Source organism: Dendrobium catenatum, unplaced genomic scaffold (assembly GCF_001605985.2).
Source record: "Dendrobium catenatum unplaced genomic scaffold, ASM160598v2 fragScaff_scaffold_1220, whole genome shotgun sequence".
NCBI classification, from domain to species: domain Eukaryota; kingdom Viridiplantae; phylum Streptophyta; class Magnoliopsida; order Asparagales; family Orchidaceae; genus Dendrobium; species Dendrobium catenatum.
The window spans coordinates 5,739,031-5,760,504 of NW_021319682.1; the positions used below are offsets into that span (position 1 = coordinate 5,739,031).

General features: G+C 32.4%; 1 protein-coding gene across 9 annotated transcripts; it reads right to left on the reverse strand.

Annotated features, from left to right (window-relative positions):
- Positions 1-5,059: 5,059 nt before the first annotated feature.
- On the reverse strand, positions 5,060-12,085 carry LOC110101256 (AT-hook motif nuclear-localized protein 10). 9 transcript variants are annotated; one of them, XM_020829066.2, is made up of 8 exons: positions 11,928-12,071; positions 11,731-11,844; positions 11,477-11,568; positions 10,797-11,388; positions 9,989-10,041; positions 6,065-6,196; positions 5,722-5,883; positions 5,060-5,571 (listed from the first exon to the last, which is right to left on the reverse strand). In XM_020829066.2, exons 4-8 carry the CDS (start codon positions 11,302-11,304, stop codon positions 5,311-5,313), a joined length of 1,116 nt encoding a protein of 371 aa, XP_020684725.1. In that variant the 5' UTR covers positions 11,305-11,388; positions 11,477-11,568; positions 11,731-11,844; positions 11,928-12,071; the 3' UTR covers positions 5,060-5,310. The 9 variants fall into 9 exon arrangements, with proteins under 9 accessions (XP_020684725.1, XP_020684727.1, XP_020684724.1 ...); XM_020829068.2 differs by lacking the exon at positions 11,731-11,844 and having other exon boundaries at positions 10,797-11,322; positions 11,928-12,085; XM_020829065.2 differs by lacking the exon at positions 11,731-11,844 and having other exon boundaries at positions 11,928-12,085.
- Positions 12,086-21,474: the final 9,389 nt, after the last annotated feature.

Sequence of the window (21,474 nt, forward strand, 5' to 3'; positions counted from 1 at the left end):
TTTTTACATACATAACACTTAAAACTACGTTATTTACTCATTTAACACCTAAAGTTTTCTATTTACACACATACCACTTAAAACTATTTCTCATTTCTAAAAAACCACTCCGTAACCACTCCGTGAAATCCCGCTGGCTTCACTTTGCAAGGCCCTCCACGCCGGAGTTTCGGCGATTGGGCCTCCACCGCCGACGACGGCCTGTCCGGTTTCCATTCCAGCTGTGCACGGTTTCGCTTTCTTCCACAGTTTCGTTAATTTCGAGTCCTGATTGCATCGCGTTAATGGCGGCAAGAACGGCATGTAGGTCTGCCGATTCCCTGCGATGAAATTCAAATTAGAAATTTGAAGAAACAGTGAAATTTTTACGTCATAAGAAACAAATTCACTCACCGCATGAAGCTACGAAGGAGGTACACTCCTTAAAGATCGATTCAAGCCCCTCGACCAAATCGTGCACCATTTCATCTCTCACAGTCATCGGAATCTGAACGGCATGTAGGTCTGTCACTTTCGCCAGTTTTATCAGATCCACCGCCGACAGTATGAATGGCTCGCTCTTCGATTTCAAAGGTCTGTTGGTGCAAGCCGGGTTGAATTCTATATTCAAAGGTCTCTGCGCAATGCCTTTATGAAGGTGTTAGAGACAGGGCATGATCATGTCGATAGCATGATCGTGGAGGTGGACGAGGATCCCATCGATATCTTGATCGAGTTGGTGAAAGACACAGAGGCACTCGCAGCAACGTAGAGAGAGAAGTTCAGTCCGGTTCTGCGACAATGGTGTCCGGCGTCCACCGGAATAGCGTTGGTAACGTTGCATAATTGCTTCGGACAGGCCGTCGTCGGCGGTGGAGGCTCGATCGCCGGAACTCCGGCGTGGAGGGCCTTGAGAAGTGAAGCCAGCAGGATTTCACGGAGAGAGGGACGGAGTGGTTTTTTAGAAATGAGAAATAGTTTTAAATGGTATGTGTGTAAATAGAAAACTTTAGGTGTTAAATGAGTAAATAACATAGTTTTAAGTGTTATGTATGTAAAAATCCCTATATATTATAGTAAAATTTTTAGTATTCAATATTTATAATTGTTATTGCATACTACTATTGCTTTTTCCAATAACATTTACTCATATAGTAATTAAGTGTAAAGTTAGAATAATTAGTGGAGTCAAAACTTAACACAATAGCATAATTTATGGTGATTATATTTTGCAAATATTAAAATTATGGTTTAGTTCATACTTAGAATAAAATTAATATTGATATGTGTATGAATTTGTCTTAACTTACTTAAATGTTCAAAATAATAATAATATTGAAATTATTTTAATTAATTATTATATATGTGCTATACAGTCATTATGATAAAATTAATTATATTTATTTTATAGGATTTGTTTCATGTAAAAAGTAAGTGGTAGAACTACAAAATTTTCTTAGGAATGGCACATAAACTAATTTTATTATTACAGAAAGCATAAATTAAATTTTTATTATTAAAATTATCAAATAAGTGGTCTTATTATATATCTGTCCTATATAATAGCCCCATCATTCCCCACTTTGATATTTAATTTCCTTTTTCAAATGAGAATATTATTAATTTATAATTTTAACTTTGTGGCTAATTTTGCAGAAATTTCTAATAAAATAAGTAGCCTAATTTCATTCATTAAGATTAACTCAAATATTTTGTTGATTGTCAAAGTAAACAAATGCAAAACAGTATGATAGTATAACAATAATTTTCAATCAATGTAAATTTCTATTTAAAATGATATAGGCTTCGTTTGGGATTATTTTCTTACTGTTTATAAAATTATTAATAAAATAATTTTTGAGTTCTTATAAAAATTAACTTTTAGTCAGAGCCCTGCATTGGGTACCCATACATGTACCCACCCATGTACCCACCCATACCCAATGGGTATGGGTGGGTATGGGTACGCCCATGACCTTGTGGGTGTGTACTCAAAATCGGGGGATAAATCAATATGCATTGCTAATCACCGTATATCTTATATTACTTCAATCCTCACTACGTAGTATGTAGCACTTAACCACGCTGCGACTACGATAAATTCTGATATGCAGCTTGAAAGTTTACAATCAGAGCAAATGACAAAAAGCCTCAAGGCCATCAGTCCATGGTAGACTGCGTTAAAAAAAAAATAAGAAAAGGGGTGGGTATAGGTGGGTACGACATCGCAAAAGTTATCATGGGTGGGCATGGGTGGGCGAAGCCCGTCCGAATAAAGCATGGGTACCCAATGGGTACCCTACTAAGACCCCATGTAGGGCTTTGCTTTTAGTACAAAATTTATTTGAAGCCACAGAAAAAATAGTAGCCAAATAAAAATTATGATTATAAACTAAATAGCAAATCAAGAAAAATTTATCCCAGCGAAGCTTTTGGGTTCGTTTGGGACAACTGCAACTTTTTATGAAGATGATTATAAAAATACTACATAAAAAACATCTTTTTTGAAAACTATTGTAGAAAAAATAACTTCATAATATCAAATTTTATTGAAAGCAATGAAATAGAAGTTGTCAAACCAAAACTCTAATTACAATATGAAAAACAAAATAACCAGAAAGATGCTCTAAACGTACCTTTAAGATACGATTGGAACAGCTACAACTATTTATAACTATGATTATAAATTGCCATAAAAAATAATTTTTTGAAAGCTACTATAAATAATAGATTCCTTAATAAAAAACTTACTAAAATCAATAAAAAAATAATAAAATAAAAATCATTATTACAATTTGAAAAATAAAACAAACAAAACAGTAAAAAAAATATCCCAAACAAAACCTTGAGCTTCATTTAGATGATTTTTTAGTACTTTTTCAAATAATTTTTTTAAACTAAAAAATATATATATTAAAAAATAACTTTAAAAAGTAATAATAAGACTAACCCATCAACCCTAGTGAAAAAATATATTATATAGACATGAATAGGATATTAGTTTCATATAAATTTTTAAATAGTAGCCAAATTGCATCTACATGCATTAGCCAAAAAGTTTTTGCTAGGCAAATACGTATTAGTGAATTAGAACAAAAATTAGCCTCTAATTAAATCATATGATGATATTAAGCATTATACCCATCTCATATAGAAAAAGAATCCGAAAATCTTATACTTAAGGTACCATCTTGATTTTCGAAGGATGAATTTTCATGAGGGATCAAAATTGGTTTATCTAAAAATGAACTTAAATTCCATTCTAAACCAGCATATATTTCTGGACTAATTTTTTTACCAGAAATGACCTTAATTCCTTCGCTAGTTAACATAGACTCTAAAGTTTCATTATTTAGTTTAAATTTAACATTAGAATGTTCTTGCATTTTTCCTATAAATCCTGTAGTTATATAAAGATTTTATAGTTTTTCCTAAATCTTTTATATATAGACGAGCATAATTTAAAAGACCTAAATTTTTTTTGTAATTCTTTAGTGTCTTCTATTTTCTTTTTCTTTTTTGATAATATAATACCATTATTAATACAAAGTTTTAAAACTTCTTTAATGTGTTTATAATGTTCTTTTAAAATATGCGATGTTATTAAAATATCATCTATATATACCATAACATAATTTAAATGGCCAAATATATTATCCATTTTTCGCTGAAATATACTTGGAGCATTTTTTAATCCAAATGGCATGATTTCCCATTCATAATGTCCTATTGGAGTAGTAAATGCTGTCCTAGGATAGAGTTTTCCAACCCTATAATGAATGCATTTATGGCTACAAATTATTCTTTTTCTATATAAAAGATTTAGGAAAAACTATAAAATCTTTATATAAAAAGACTAATAAAACTGGACAAAAGTATTTCAATACTGAAGATATTAAGATAATACAAAAAATAAAAACACAAATTAAAACCTTACCAAAATTAATTCTACTTTTAGAAACAGACTATAAAATAGTATGAACTAATTCACTATTTATATCAATATAATATAATTTAATTAAACATGCCTCTTTATCATAATTTGCACCTAGGAGATAAAGTTTTCCAATCCTATAATGAATGCATTTATGGCTACAAATTATTCTTTTTCTATATGAGATGGGTATAATGCTTAATATCATCATATGATTTAATTAGAGGCTAATATTTGTTCTAATTCACTAATACGTATTTGCCTAGTAAAAACTTTTTAGCTAATGCATGTAGATGCAATTTGGCTACTGTTTAAAAATTTATATGAAACTAATATCTTATTCATGCCTATATAATATATTTTTTCACTATTGGAATATTTGCATAAAACTAATGTTCTATTTAGACTAAGATATCAAGATGTTTGAAGAATTATTTCTCCCAATCGGGTAAGATTTGCTTTAAATTTTTTTTTTGATGTCTCATTCTCCTAATTAAAAGTTAAGGGAAAATCTAATAATTTTATTTATGATATAAAAATTCTCTGTAACAGGTGCAAGAATAATTCGACATACACCGACTATACAAATATCATGCAAAGATTCAGGAGTATTTTCCACCAGCCCAAAGACAGCATAAATGACTTCATTTAAGACACTTTCTTGCTGCTTAAAATTGCTTTCCCTCCCAAACAAACTTGAGACTTCTTCATTTGGGACAAGTTTTTTATTGTTTTTTTAAATAACTTTTTAATACAAAATCTCTTATTTTAAAAATATTTCGTATTAAAAAATTACTTTAAAAAACAATTACAAAACCGTCCCAAAGAAGCCCTAGTCCTAAACTTTCAACGCTCAGCTTATAGGGATGATTCCTCCGCCGCAGCAGCAAAGCCAGCAACAGTGCACGAAACTTGCAAAGAACAAATGTTTTCAATAAACTAAATTGACGTTGCGCATTTCAGTATAAGGTCCTATCATCATTTACATTTCAATAAAATATTACTGTAACAGAAGACAGTAAATCACTAAATCACATACATTCGCTCTAACTGTGCCACTCTATAATAAAACAACAAACATGTGGCCATGTTTCCTAGTATTCATGCAGAAACTGCCACCAAATGACACAAAATTAGGCAGCAAAATTGATTTAAGAGCCATAATTAATTGAAACTAACTCAAATTAGGATTTGAGATCGAGTAGTACAACACAATTAAGCAATACATATTTAAACTAAGAGCAACAAATCCTCATATTAAAATCAAGACTACTACACCACTACAGAATGCTCTCTCTATCTCTCTAGTAAGTTGCACACAACACAGCAAACAAGTAAGAAACCTACAAATGGAGAATGTTAAAAAGTGTTAAGATAACGGTAGAGGCGGCCATCTTTCATTTCCATAAGAAGCTCGAGAAGCTCTGCTGGTTGCTGTTGTTGCAGGTGCCTGTGCTTTGGTTGAGCGGGCTTGCAGGCCCTCCAGATGACTCGCTAGGAGTTCCTCGAGATGGTGGACTGCTACCGCCGGTTATCACGCCACCACCGCCAGGAATGCCACCGCCAGGAGCTAGCTTTTCCATGGCCGATGCACCGTCTAACAGATTAACATTCTTTCGTTCTTTCTTTCCTTCAGCGATAAAACTTGCCACTACAACCTGAAATGCGTCCAAAATCTTCAGATATTCTGCAAGTTCTCAAATACAGAAACTGGCTAATGGTTCCAAAGAATTATACTAGAAAACAGTACTGTATGGTAGTGGTGACCAACATATGGAAACCAAAAATGGCCAAAAATATATACTGACCTGAACAGGAGATGCTGCTGTCAGAAGTCCAGCAACTCCGCCACCAAGAACTCTACCATCAGGACCAGCCAAAGAAACACTCAGACCACCAGTTCGACTGCGCTGGCCGCCACTCTCCGATAGCAGAAATGAACCAGACAGTGACAATATTTCAAACCGACCCTAAATACAAAGGGTAAAGGAGTTCACAATGAAGTATACAGTATAACCAAGAAACTATGGTTCTGTTACCATAAATAGAGAGGATGAAGGGATTTTTGCCATGAACTTCAAACGATTTACTTGTTTGAATAAAAAAGAGCTAATAAGAGAATCAACAAACATAGAAAGTTTTCCTTTTCACCTCATAAGTTACTGTTCCACCGGAAGTTGCAGCTTGTCTAAGAGTCACATTAGAGATTGCCCCATTTGCTGAAAGAATGCAAATAGCACGTGGTCCATGCTGAGAAAATGACATGATCTTTGCGGACACATCCTGAGAACAAAAGTACAGAATCACAACTTATAACTGTCTCAATGTTATCAAGATATATTTCCAATCTAGTAAGTGCATTTAAAAGTTCATGAAGTTTATCCAATCACAAAAACAAATAATTGAAATTTAACATTAGAAAACTTCTTCCGACTAGCAAACGAACAATAAACAACATGATTGGCGAAAAGAATTTGCAGAAATGTGGTGTGACTGTCTAAGGTTTTGTTTGGGACGGCTTTCTTACTGCATCTTGAAGCAATTTTTTAGTATAAAATTTTAAATTTTTGTATTAGAAAGCTGTTTTAAGAGGCAGTAAAAAAGTTGTCCCGAACGAAGCCTAACTTGAATTTGGAATTAGAAGAAACTAAAGTTTCCACTATAAAAAATTTTATAACATTTTCAAGAACTAACATACAAGTACTTTTATTTGCACTAAATATCAGCCAAATCTTCAAAAGCATCACAAAAATACCAACCTTCTTTCCCAATAATATATAATTTGGTTATATAACTCACAAATATATATGAATTTGTTAGCTAACTTTAAATGCTTACTTGTCGATTTTGTAAATTTTAAAAAATCTGAGGCACAAATAAATCTTCCAATATTTTTTTTACTTCAAAGGTCATAGGCTAAGCAACTTGCGACACCAAACCATGACAAGAAGATAATTCATCCTATACCAAAAGTTGGTTATAGACAAATAAACAATACTAACATGGCAAGGGGAGCAAAAGAAGAAGATGGTATCCTAGTCAATTCTAATAAAGATAGAAAAATGAAATTTGTAAAAGAAATATAAAAGACAAGCAAAAGAAGATTCTCATCTTTTAAGAACAAAAATCACAATAATAATTATAACGCACAAACAAACAATAACTCTGGCTATTAATAACACTGATAATCTACAAACTTTACATGGGAATATCTTAATGGACATTATCAAAAAAATAACCCAAATATTTGGGATAACGCTAAATATGATGATATCCAAAAAAATATTAATTAATGCATATGTGATGCTACCAACAATGCAAGAGTGCTATTTCAAAGGATGATTTAAAATCATCAAATAGCATATAAATTAAACATTATACTTAAGAATAAAACAATAATATATGAATATGATAGCAGTCAGGAAGTGATAGAAAACATAAAAGACTACCACTGGTACAAACATGCCTATTTAATGTTAAGAGATGAGCACAAATAAAAAATAAATAAAATAAAAGAGAAGGTTATATTATATTATTAAATACTATGGAATCCTAATAAATATTAGCATATTAGATAATATCATATGAACAAGGAGTTGTTTAACAGCTTTCCGGAATTGTTAATCTAAGCTATTGAACATTGAACAATGACATGTGATGAGATAATGAGATAGAGCCTTTCACCAAAGTGTGGAAGAGCAACGACTGTGATAGATTTGGAACTGAGATGAGTAAGGGTTTACCTGAGTGGGCTTTGACCTCACAATTGCCAAGGAAAGGCACAGAGACAGATGCTGAAGAGACATAAAAAGGTGAATAATGAGTCATTGAGATTAGTGGGGTAAAGGATTATGGCGGTGAACTGGAGAGAGGTGAGATTGTGTAAGTAGTCGCTGAAGATGCCCCACTGCTGCATACGATTATATACAAGGAGCACGTCGAATTGGCTGACGAAGAAGAAACAACCGTCAAGGATGAAGATGACGCCACAGAGTTGGTGCTAAATCATAGCAAGTTTGGAACCAAAGAGGGGGGGGGGGTGACATTCTTCTTGTCGAAGGAGGCAATGGAGAAGTATTTAGAAAGCAAAAGAGGGGCTATGGTTGATTGTCAATTGAACCACCTCGATGAGAAGCAAATTCAAAATCATTAAGTTCCAAAACTTCAATCAAAGAAAAAATAGGTCTCGTATAGCCGCTAGTGCGAAAGAGACAATGAGCTAAACATCACTGGAGTTGAGAAGGGAGTGAGCGCGATGGGGTCAAATTCAGCATGTGAGCAAGATCCTCACAAGATCTTCACCAAATCTCCAAGGGCTATTTGAAACATAGAGAAGAGGAATAATAATGGTTTATTAAGCAAAGGAAAGACGATGCTTACGGGATCGTCACGAGATCTTTCATGGGATCCTCACATATCTTTCAGATAAAAGAAAGACAGATTTAGAATATGCTCGAATGCCATTACAAAAAATATAAAAGATTACATCTTTATTTGAATAATTCTACTGCTAGTAGAAATATGCCTATTTTAAGGAAATATAAGAGCTCAATAAAGGAAATACAAGAAAAAAGAATATTCTCAATAATAATGTTATAACATACTAATAAATATTAAGCATATAACAAAATATCAATATAATAATTCTATTAACTCTAAAAAGAAGAATACACAACACACACACACACACACACACATATATATATATATATATATGAGAGAGAGAGAGAGAATGAGAGGGGCATATCATCAAACTTTACACATTCTAACAGGGCAACAAGGATGATAAAAAAATTGTATTTGAGTATTATATGAAAGCCCAAAATTTTAATTGTTTTAGTAAGGAATTTGATTCCAAATAAAAACAGATAGCATAAATGAAAATTTCAAAATTTTAAACATGATAGAGAAAGCAATGGATGATTTATCAAATAAGGGTATATGAAATCAAAGAAAACAAGATTCCTACAAAACATTTAATATGTCAACAGTAACACCAAAACAGTAAGTACCACATTGGTGTTCCAATTGAAACTTAAATCGACCATAAGAGTAGGAAAAAGTTAAAAACTTATTTATGAATAAACTTTATTTAGCATGCAACCAAAATTATCATAAAACACCCATGCATCAGTGAGCTACACAAAATATTCAAATGTGTTAGGATTGGTCCAGTTTTAGGCTAGTGTTATTTTGCGAATCAAACCAATGTAAAATCTATATGTAAAGGTTATATCTTCCTTCCCTGCCTCTCAATCCAAGAAGATCCATTCTTCCTCCACAAGATTTTCCAACAAATTGGTATCACAGCTAGGTGGAGGTGGAGGTGGAGGAAGGTTCTCGTCCAAAGAAAGAAAGAAAAGTAGGGTCATGCGGGACGCGCGATCAGATCGGGGTGCGGGTTGCAGGACACCCACGGGCGGGCGGACAAACGCGGGGACGCAGGTTGACGGGCCCAAGGCGCGGGATCAAACTGCGTGCGCGAAGTCGGGGATGGCATCAGGCTCGCTTGCGGGACTCACAATCGTGTGCAGGAGGAGTTGCTGTTTGCGGGTTTATGGATTGAAGCGTAAGGCCGAGCCAGGTGCTTGAGAGGGCCGAAGCCGAAGGTGCCACATGAAGGATTTTTTTATTGTAAAATTTGGACCAAGATGGGGATTGTTAGAGATGGTCCAGTTTTAGGCTAGTGTTATTCTGCGAGACATCACACCAATGTAAAATCTATATATAGAGGTTATTATATGTGATGTATTAGATAAGAAAAATTGAATAAAGCTTTTAAATGGTTTCCTCCTAAAATCTATTCTCCCTCTTTCTCTTTCTTCCTGCCTCTCAATCCAAGAAGAGTCATTCTACCTCCTCAAGATTTCCCAACAAAATGCTAAAAGGAAACCCATTTCTAGATGCAGTCAACTTGAAATTAGAAATGATTTTTTTGCATGAAGACAAGCAACTTGACATATGAAAAACAAATGTTCCCCATACAAAATGCAAACTCTAACCAATGGGGAGTATAACATAGCCCAATAGCTCAATCTCAGCACTCAACCGCCAAATTGAAGGCTAAAACAGTACCTCTCCAGCCTTAACAGCAATAACATGTGGAGTAAATCCAGTTCCTGCCGATCCTGCAAGAAAATTTCTTTCTAAGAGTCATTTCCCAAAAATAAAATATAAGATTATAAATTACATAACAAATACTAATCACATAAAAACTTGTTATGTGCTGACAACAAAAACCAATTTGCAGACAAAAGCATAAAATATTTATAAATCGTTTTCAATTTAATTACAAAAAAAATAAAATTTTCTAGAGCCTCTAAAACCGAACATAATTACAGATAATAGAAACAACACTTAACAGCTAAAACCCAAGCTTTATCCAAACAGTACCGTTATTTTTAACAAAAACTAAAATTAAAGAAGCCAACATATAAGACAATGCTAACCTCACATATATATTTATATAGTGAAATTTTAATAACCACCCCATTTAATTAATAAAACCATACATCATAAGATCTAAAAAGGATAAGACTTGCAATTTAAAAAAAAAAAATTGATAACCAGTCATTTATTGATGCAATCACTATAAAAATTTTTTTTTTACTGACTCAACATATGCCCCAGATAAGATCTACAACAAGACAATGGGCACAAATGTAATTTCATTTATATTCTTCCCTGCACATCACATCCACCCAAAACAACTTCTCTTTTTCACTTTGACGGAGCAATTCTTGACAACTACTTCCCCTCAAAAATTAACCAACCCCTTCCCACCCATCTTTTCCCCCTACATCACTAAAAACCACATAATAATAAAGAAGAAACTAAGAAACTCAGCACATCAAGAATAAAAGAACTATAACAACTAAATTACCAAGTGCAAGCAACTGCTGCTTCTTCCCAGAGCCTGGAGGCCTTCCCTTTGCTTTCTTCATGGGATCACCTGGAACAGAAAGATCGGTGCTTCCATGCCCCATTGAAAGAGGAGAAAAGCCTCCGATGCCTGAAGGAGTTGCCGAAGTAGGGGAAACTGGAGTGAGAGCAAGGGCCATGCTGCCATCAGGGGCATACTTTCTAGGTCGCCCTCGCTTCTTCTTCACCAGCTCACCAGAGGCCATATTTAGTCCATGGATGGCCCCAACAGGTGCCGCCGAGGACCCATCACTTCCAAGGCAGACGGGGGAGCTTCCTCCCGGAAAAGGGGTAGCTGAAACAGAAGAGATCGTCGGGGCGGGCGTAGCGTTAGTGGTGGTAGTAATTGGCTTATAAACAGCAGTGCCATCGTGAGTCATTGTGAGTCGCATGCCCGAAATCGAGGGCTTCGTTGCCACTGGGAAATTCTGCATCCCAATACTGAAAGATTGCTCGGACCTAACTTCCATGGCTGTAATGACAAGTATCTGAATCACATCAACAGTAGTCTGAGCTCAGATAAAGCTAGAACTCCAGGAGAACCAAGTTAGCCACTGCTTCATATAAAAAATCAGAAACTTTTTACTTCGGAAAGAGAAAAGGGAAATTTTGGGAGCTTTTGCAGTAAGTGATCGGACTTACACTATGTTTCAAGAAAGATTAACAGGATCAGAAGAACAGAAGAGTGAAATATTTTGGACTGGAAGGAGCTAAAATCACCGAAACCCTAAACCCTAAAAGAAGTTTACAAGAAAAGCAAAAGTATCAACCCGCAGCTCGAATAGCAGATAATAATTTACAGTAAAAGGGAAAAAATTACGAAAAGTTGAAAGATTACAAAACTGAAAATTTGAAACACTTAAAAGATATACTGATAAAAAAAAGTGAGGTAAAACCTTGAAAAATACACAAACTAGTTCCAAGATCTGCCAAAAAACCAAAGAAAAATCTGACAAAACACAGCAAAATTTCTCCTTTTATCCCGAATTTTGCTGTAAATTTCATAAAATCTGCGAAGACAAAGACCCAAAAAATAAAACCGGAAAAATCGAGAAAAAAGAAAAAAGAATCAAAAAAATGGCAGAAAATAGACCGTAGCGGAGCTCACGAAGCTGAAGGCTTCGATAGGCGTTAAAATGAAAATCGCCGCAATATTCCCTCCCCCTTCCGATTTTTCTTAATTTCGCATAACCCTTTTTATCTGTATATGCCCAAAGGGATTTTTTTTAATCGAAAAAAAAAGCAGGTAAAGCAAACTGAAATTGCTTTCGTACAAAATAATTAAAAAAAAGTGCTTAAATGCTAAATACTCCATCTCTCTTGCCTTTCCCATAATTACTCCTCTATTAACTCTTCTAGTCTTTAGCTCGTAGGAGCCCTATTCTTTTTAGAGATTTACCTTTCATCACCATAACAGGTAAAGTTTAATAGGGATATTAATTGCACAATTGATTGGATTTCTTTCTTCTTTTACGTTTACCGAAAGAAAATTAATTGGAATTAATTAACAGCATGTGATTATGAATTCTGAATAACAAATTAACAATGGAGTGTTCATTAATTGCGCCATGCATTAGTTTTATTATGTTGAATATTGTTTTCTTTGGAGAAAATATTCAAGTCAATCTTTTTTAAAATAAATTTTATTTATATCAATTTTATGGTAATTATATTTATTTTAAAATTAGAAAATTATATTGTTAATCAATTATAATATTTACTATATTCATATCAATATAAATTTAATAATTATTAAAAATTTTAACATCTGATTCGAGTTAAATATTTTGTGTATTTTTCCTTTTTATGTGCACATACATTGTGTTATATTTATCAATTTATTTGAAAAAAAAAGACAAAAAGTCATAAATTCAAGAAAAAATATCATAAATTATTTTAGATGAACAAATTTTATTTTAACCAATTAAAAAAAACAATCCAAGGGTGGAACCATGAAGAGCTCAGGGTGGATCATTTGAAATCTTTTTTTTTATTAGAAAAACAAATATTTTAACTATTTTGTTCAGCTTCAATAAATGCAATTGTCCAAATTTTATGAAAGAAATTTTTTATTCTATTTGTTTTTATTTCATACATAAAATTAGACATTTCGCAATCTTATTATGTCCGCTTCAAATGAGATGCATAGAGGGCTGGCACCTATATTTATAATCATATAAAATTTGAATTACCCATAAACTTCAAATGAGATTTATAGAGAGAGTATGTCAAAAAATGTTGAAAATAAGAAGAGAAAAAAACCCCTAAACATTACTCATATTAATGATTGAGTGCAAATATAATCACTTGTTATAGAAATGATTGTTGGATATGAAGAAAAAGTCAAAGTATTATTGTAGGTACTCTTTTCACATCATTATTATAGGGACTCAAATGAGAGCTTCTCCATGGCATGATTGGGAGCTTCTCATTTTGCTAGAATAAAAAATGCCCACGCCTATTCCTCCTTGAAGAAGCTAAATAAGTTCCTCTTCAAGCTTCTAAAAACTCCATTTCTTTATTCAATGGCAAATCTTCCCCCCTTCTTCCTCTTCCTTGAATTTATTTCTATTTATTTATTTTGAGATGTCAAACCCCTCATTCTATTTCTCTACTTATAGTGGTAACAAGACATTTATTTGAAGACAACTAAAAATTTACAAAATCTCTTGAAGTGGATAAAAAAGCTTTAATCATATATTCAAAAATATAAATATAATATTTGCACTAATAGGGGATCTAAATCATATAATGTAAATATTAAATAGAATAAAACCTTCATAATTTTAGTAACCTCTCACTTAAGATATATTTTTTTAATATATATGTAGTGTTCAGGATTCAAGTACATCTCCATAAGACACCTCAAAAAAATCATTCACGGAGATTGAATAAGATTTTGTAAAATCTTAATTTTTTTGTTGACATAAATCTTGTGAGCATATCACTGAGGCTTCATATCTACATCTTAATGAACAAGAGGGCATTAGCTTCAATCAACTAATGCATATAGTTAGACTTGAGTTGGTATATATCCAAGGGTGGCAATTTGGTTCTTATAGAAGAGAGTACCATCTTTTCTTATGACTTGTCTAGCTCTTCCAAAAATTTTGAGAGTAAATTATATCCTTATTAGCTTTAACAATAACTAATATTCAACTTTTTTAGTTAATATAGTTGAAGCATAAAGGACTTTGATTGGATATTTCTTCTCATCTATAATTTTTAATATTTATTTTTTAGATAATTTGAAGTAGTTAGTTACGCAACAAAAACGCATGACCATCACCATTATTAGTATAAAACATCAAGATTCTAGATATATCATTATCTTCATCACAATAAAATTTCAAAAAAAAAATATTGATCATGTCGAGGTTTGCTCTTAAAAATGAAGCAAGTGTATAAATTTAGGAACATTCCAATTACCCTACAAGCTTAGTTATTGGCGAATAATTTAAGCAAGAAATAAGAGAGAGAAAATGATCTAAATCTCCTCCAAAAGCATTTGGTCAACTAGACCTCACAAGTAATTGGATATTTGATTGCAATTAACAGTACCACTTCTTATATTTTATGGATGTCATGACATTTTCATACAATGACTTGATGTGTTTTGTATTATTTTATATACAACTAGCTATTGTATTATATTTTGCTTCAGTTGTCTCTTCCCGTAGATGCAGGACTTCTCGATCGAAAAAATCGTAGGTTTGCAGAACTTCATTTATGTTGCATTCTCTTCGTTCGCGTGTTGCCCTACTCCGTCTCAGTTGTCTCTATTTGTAAAATTTTATTATGCTTATTTTGATGTCGTCGATTCTGCTTCAATCGGCTTATTTTTTCTTTTTCTTGGATTGAATGTATTCCCCTCCCATGTTCTCAGAACTCTGTCATTATCACCGTAATTTCAAGTTTTGAACTGGTGCGTTAAACTTTGCTTTAGACATTTTTTTTTCTAAATGGATAAATAATTTGGATTAAGTATGCTCGTCTATTTGATTTTAAAATACTTGAATGTGCTAAATATAAATTAGTTGGTTACACTCAATCGTTATGGCAAAGCATTGCAAGTGAACTAAAACCTACATAGCCAGGCCTAAAACATAAGCTAAACGAATCATATTTCTCAATTATTGAGTACAAATACAATGGATGAGCAATTTAAGCATTGTATGGAAGATTAATATGATTTGTATAAATATTATGATAGTTTTATGTGTCATGCAACTAAAAATCATTCGTCTATAGATTATTTTGTAACAATTAAATGTTAATATGTTTCATTAAAGGTCTAAGAAGAAAGATTATCATTGAAATAAACTATAATTCACCAAAATCTATTTAAGGCATTAATTAGATCGTTAACTGTTGGGGCATTTTATAATTTTATAAAGACTCGCATTTAAATTTATAGTCCTAACGAAAAATCATTACTTTCTTCCATAAAAAATGGTCCAACATCAAAGGCAGTAGACAGATCACCAAAGTCAACACATTAATGGAATTTTATGCACAAAGCGACAAAAAAAAAATTTAAATTAAATGAAGTCAAATTTGATCCAACGAATTTAGTCAACTTTAATAGGGAGTGCCTTCATAAAAAACTTCAACTTATAGAGTTAAGTTTATACTGATAAACAACTTCAACTTATAGAGTTAAGTTTTCAAAAGGTTTTTTTCTTGGCAAAAAAATTGGCCCAGAACACTCTGATAAGAGCTTTGATTAGTGGGGATTTCAAAATCATTATGAATTGAAATTAGAATTAAGCGATATGATATTTCTAGACAGATTTTGTTGTTTGTGAATGAGACTAATGGATAGTAACAATCTAAAGAAAATAAAATGTTGATGACTGTTACTGTTATAGCAATTCTATTATAAACATTTGTTGCACTGTTATTGTTATAAATTTATAATGTTATAAAGTATCTTCCTACTCCAAAAGGTCATGCTGTTTAGGGGTAAATCTAGAATAGTTATCAAATATTTTGGAAAACTCACTTAATGCTTCTTATCAACCTTTCTTTGTGACCAACTATGATGTAGATACTTGATTTTAATTCTCTCTACTTGCACCTTAAACTCAATATTTAGAGTGGCTCAATAAAACAGTCAACTTGCGCCATCAAACTCACAGTGTACGGAAGAAGGTAGATATTGCAAGAATCATTTTGCTGAGTTTAAAGCTGTTGATTGTAGGAAGTAATACAAATGTCTAAATTGTAGAACTACTTATAATGATGAAGATATTAATAGGATGAAGCAACGCCTGACAGGAATTATATGTAACATTGACTCTTGTAAGAAAGTGATACATGAGATCTGTCATCAATGACAACATAATTTGAATGAGATAACAAATAGAAAATAATAAGCACAAGAGAATTTATCACATAGTGTTGATTTGTCTATAAATGACCAATAGAAGAAGAGATAGGTTCATCTTCATTTGCAAAATCACAAAGTTCTGATACACATGATAAAGAGATTGAGAAATGAAAAAAGAAAATTAATAAAATAGATAACTTTTTTGCACCTAGAATAAAATCAGGATCTCAACCATCCCTAAAAAGTGTAATGGAATCTAAAGATGCAGTACACTGAGATGATTTAATAGTTGCTATGTGGTTTTATGACAGTTGCATTCCCTTCAATGCTATCAATTCATCTTTTGCACAAAGAGTTGTTGATGCAATTGATGCAATAGGACTTAGTTACAAATTATATTCTTATTATAGATTGAGAGTAAATTTGTTACGAGATTGTAAAATGGAATACAAGTTATTAAATGAATCTTATAGAAAAAAATGGAAAGAAATTGGTTCTACATTGATGGCTGATGGTTAGACAGATGTAAGGATTAGGACATTGATAAAATTTCTTATGTATTGTCCATGTGGAGTTTTACTTCTAAAATCAGTAAATACATGATCTGATGTCGTCAAATATACCACATTATTATGTTCACAGTTCACTAATGTTTAGAATGAGTTGGTTCAAAAAATATTGTTAATTTTGTGACAGATAATACTACAAATTATAAGAAAGCTGGTGAGTTATTGTTTCAAAATTTTGAAAATATATATTAGTTACTTTGTGCTGCACATTTCAAAAATCTAATTTTGAGATAATCAGTTAAGACAAGGAATATATTCAGCAGCTTATTTTCTTAACCCTCATTTTAAATATGATTATAAAAATTATTTCAGCAAGCCTGAAGACTGAAGTAATACAATGTTTAATTGAAATAATTGGCAATAAAAATATATGTGTTAAACCATCTATGACAATGAATGAGGTGAGGCTTTTTCGTGCTAAATTAGAAAGTTTTGGGAAGACAATTGAGTTAACATTGGCAAAGGAAATGTAACCTAGTAAGAAAGCAAAATTTAAGATTGCATTTTAATGTTTACTTAAGCTATGATTTTTAATTTACATTGAAGATTAAACACATTTGAATGAACCAATATTGCTTTGTAGATGAATGGTGGAAGATGTTTGGTTCTAGTGCACCAAATCTACAAAAAGGGGCATTTAGACTCCTTAGTCAAGCATCATCTTCATTAGGTTGTGAGAGGAACTGGAGTGTGTTTGAGAAGATTTATACTAAAAGGGAAAATCATCTTGCGCACGAAATGTTAAATGATTTAGTATATGTTCGTTATAATCTCAACTTAAGAAATAGATACCATCTACAACTACATTTAAACATTTTTTTAAATAATGATGCACATCATATTTATATTTTTTATAATAATTATGTATGTTGCAACTTAAAAAAATAATTTATGATCTTTTGGACTACACAAGTATTGAACTTGTTGATTTTTGGATCATTGATGATTTGTTTATTCCATAACTGCTTTTAGAAGACTTAGATATGAAAATTTGCAAAGACGATGCAATTCCTATAGATATAGAACCTCAAATAGCATCTACTAGATCAAACCCAAGTAAGATTGTAGATTAACTTTTATATATATATCATTTGATTGAAATATAAAGTATAAACTTATTATTTCGTATTAATGGTTTGCAAATGAAGATAACTTAGCTCATAGAGATGATGGAGATTACATATTTCCAAGTGAGGATGCGGAAGCATTCTAGGTGGAAGATTTCGATGAAGGAGGATTTATAGATCTATCATTTGATCACTCAAATTTAGGGGATGATTATCAGATCCACTATGTTATTTTGATATTGAGTTTTTTATGTATATTGATATAAACATTTTTTTTTTCATCTCAATGATAAAGACTTGTGATTTCATTGTCCTAAAACCTTTTATAGAATATATGCAGGTTCATTATTATGCTTCAATTTATGTTGCTTGTGTTGCACAATATTTTATTAATATGAAATTTTATTTTGATATCACACTCATTGATAACTACATTTAGTTGGATTGAATTTTAATCTTATTTCTTCTACAAAGAGGAAGATGTTGGGCATAAAATGCTAGCTCTACAAATTACTATTATACATCGAACTGAGATATGCATTTCTCCCCCCGATGCAATGTAATAATAATTAATGACATATTAGCCGATTTGGCCATCTTGTGCGGGAACCGGGAGCCACATGATGGCTGGACCACCTCGTGCGAGAACCTGGAACCGCAATGTTTGTCTTTTCAATTTTGTGACTTTAAATTATGTGTTTAAGTTTAATTGTTGAAATTAATATTCATGTTTGGTGAATTTGATTTTTATATGTCCTGAAATTGCATTTATATTTTGTTAAAATCAATCAAAGTGCTGAAATTAATTATAAGATTTGATAAAATCAATGTTAGATTGTCATATGATTATGTTAATTTTATTATTTTTTAATAATATTATTATTTATTATATCATCCGGCTCGATCGGTCGAATCGTGAACATCTTCTTCATCTTGTTCGTTATTCGATCCGATTTTTTCATATGCTCCCGAAATTAATTTTTGAAGTTTCCAACTAGGTTTTGCCTCGAGATTCGTGCCCGATCATGATGATTTTGCGATGCCGTATCAACTATATACCTAATATTTTAGTTATATTATCTAAAAGATATATTTATCTAACAATTTATATCATCTAATATTTTACTTATATTAAAAGACAAATTAAGACGCATAAAAGTAAGGACACGTTGCAAAATCAATTATTAATAATAGATCATTAAGCACGTATTAACTAATTATTTAAAATTTTATAAAATAATTTAGTACCATCAGATTTGCAAATGCATTATACTCTATTATAGTCATTAAGTTAGATATACAACATTACCAATAATGCTAACATCTATAGATGCTAATGGTCATTACTGACTGTGATCACAAAAAATGATAATGCATAACATCACTAGTAAAGTCGATGCATGTCATCAAGATCAACATTGATGGGTTTATTCATCAATAAAGGTGATGCATATCATCGAAGGCGAAACCAATGTACGTTATTGCCAATAAAACTTTTGCATATCTTCAACATCAACATCGATAAATGATATATCACCAACAATGTTGTTTATGTTGCGACACTAACATAGATGTTTGATATCACCATCAAAGTTAATGTACTTTATTGATGTCCACCATCACCAACAATGTCCACTACCATGAGGTCGATGCACTCCATCAATATCAACTTCAAAGCCCACCATCATTAGTAGCATCAATGCATATCATCACCAATAATGTCAACGCATGTCATGCTAATAAAAGCGATATGTGTCATTGAAACCAATATTGATGATCCATATCGTCAACAAAATAAATGTGTTGCACGCCATCAACACCAACGATGATACTCACAATTACCGACAAAGTCAATGTTTCACATCACCAATAGAGTTGATGCAACATTGATAAAACATTGATGCCTAATATCAACACCAAGATCATTATTTGTTGTTGCAAATAATATAAACTCCGACATTCTCCAACAACATCGACTTTTATCATTGAAATTAATATTGATGCTCGTTATCACTTATAAGACTGGTAACTGTCATTGACATTTGCCTTATCAATTAAGGTCGATGATTGCCATTTTTTAGCTTTTTTTTTTGTAGCTATATGGAAAATAATAAGTACGCCACCAATGATCTCTTAATGAAAACTCGATTGGCTCAATGACCCTTCTACTTTTACTATGGAAGCTATATTCTACAATTCATATATAATGCATTGTATCAAGACCTTCTATAATTACAAGAAAAAAGATACTATTTCTTCTTTACTATTGCAATAGTTTCAATTAAATTAAGCTCATAATTCTTATTCTTTATTGGTTTTCACATAAAAGCTTCTCTCTCTTATAAGTTACTCTTAACTTATTTTATTTATGCCTGCACAATCTTCATATTATATTAATAAGATAATCTCTCAATATCATCTCAGATATTCTAGCACATGATAATAAATATAAAAAAATGTAAAAAAAAAAAAATCTTATTTATTTTAAATTAATTTAAAGATATATTTACTGAAAAAGTAAAATCGCATAAATTAAATTATGCAAATAAATTAATTTGATTGCGGTCACTTATTGAAGATAAACAAGTCACGCAATGAAACAATGTTCTTTGACCATAATGATTGGTACCACACTACCACCCTCTCTGCCACTCTATGACATGCTATGGTGGAGGTAGGCATGTGGCAACAACTATCTCAATTACGACAAATACGGTTTTATATAATATTAAAGATTAAAATAATTTATTTTTTATCCAAAGAACTTGTTGCGTGTTAGAAAATACGCGGCGGTAGAGTTTGTAAATTTGCGTCCGAGCGTTGCACGTAAGTTTAACACACAAACAGAAAGAAAGAGTGAACACCAAGAGTTTTTACGTGGAAAACCCAAAAATGGGAAAACCCACGGGGCCTCGCCCAGTTGCAAATTTCCACTAGTGTTTTCGTAGATTACAAATGGCGGATTTCTTCCCACAAGTCGGGATAATCCAAATACAACTTGTCTCTTCCACGAAATTCACAAAATCCTGCGAATTCCCTGTGTTTTCTGAAAATCCGGCAGAGTTCCGGCGTCTTCAGGCGGCAGGAAAAACTCTGGCGGCGGTGGTCGAGGAGGTGAGGAATCTCCTATTCCCCTTTCTCCTTCTCCTTCTCTTCTTCCTCTCTCTCTTCCCTTCCGTCCCCTTGGTGTAGAATGAGGGCTCTATTTATAGTTTTTCTGGAGTGGCATAGCCCGTAAATAGGCGTGAGATCAAGGGCGAACAGGGAGTGGTTTGAATGGACGGCCGATGTCGAATCCTTTGATCATGCACCGTTTGTTGGACATTTGATGGCCTTAATGATGTCGGAATTTAATGATCTTCGGCTCGTTGGATTCGTCTCGTCGAGCCCTTCGATTCGAGTATAAGCTCGTCAAAATCGGAGACCGTTTGGTAACTCAAATTGCGGTTTGAACCTCCCAACAGCGCTTCGAACATTTGATTCGGACTCATTTGGGCTCGGATCGGGTTGATCTTGGTGTCGTTGGGTTCCTATTTCCGAGACGCTCAGTTTGACTGTAAGCTCGCTGAAATCGGAGTTCATATGCTCCCGAAATTAATTTTTGAAGTTTCCAACTAGTTTTTGCCTCGAGATTCGTGCCCGATCAAGATGATTTTGCGATGCCGTATCAAG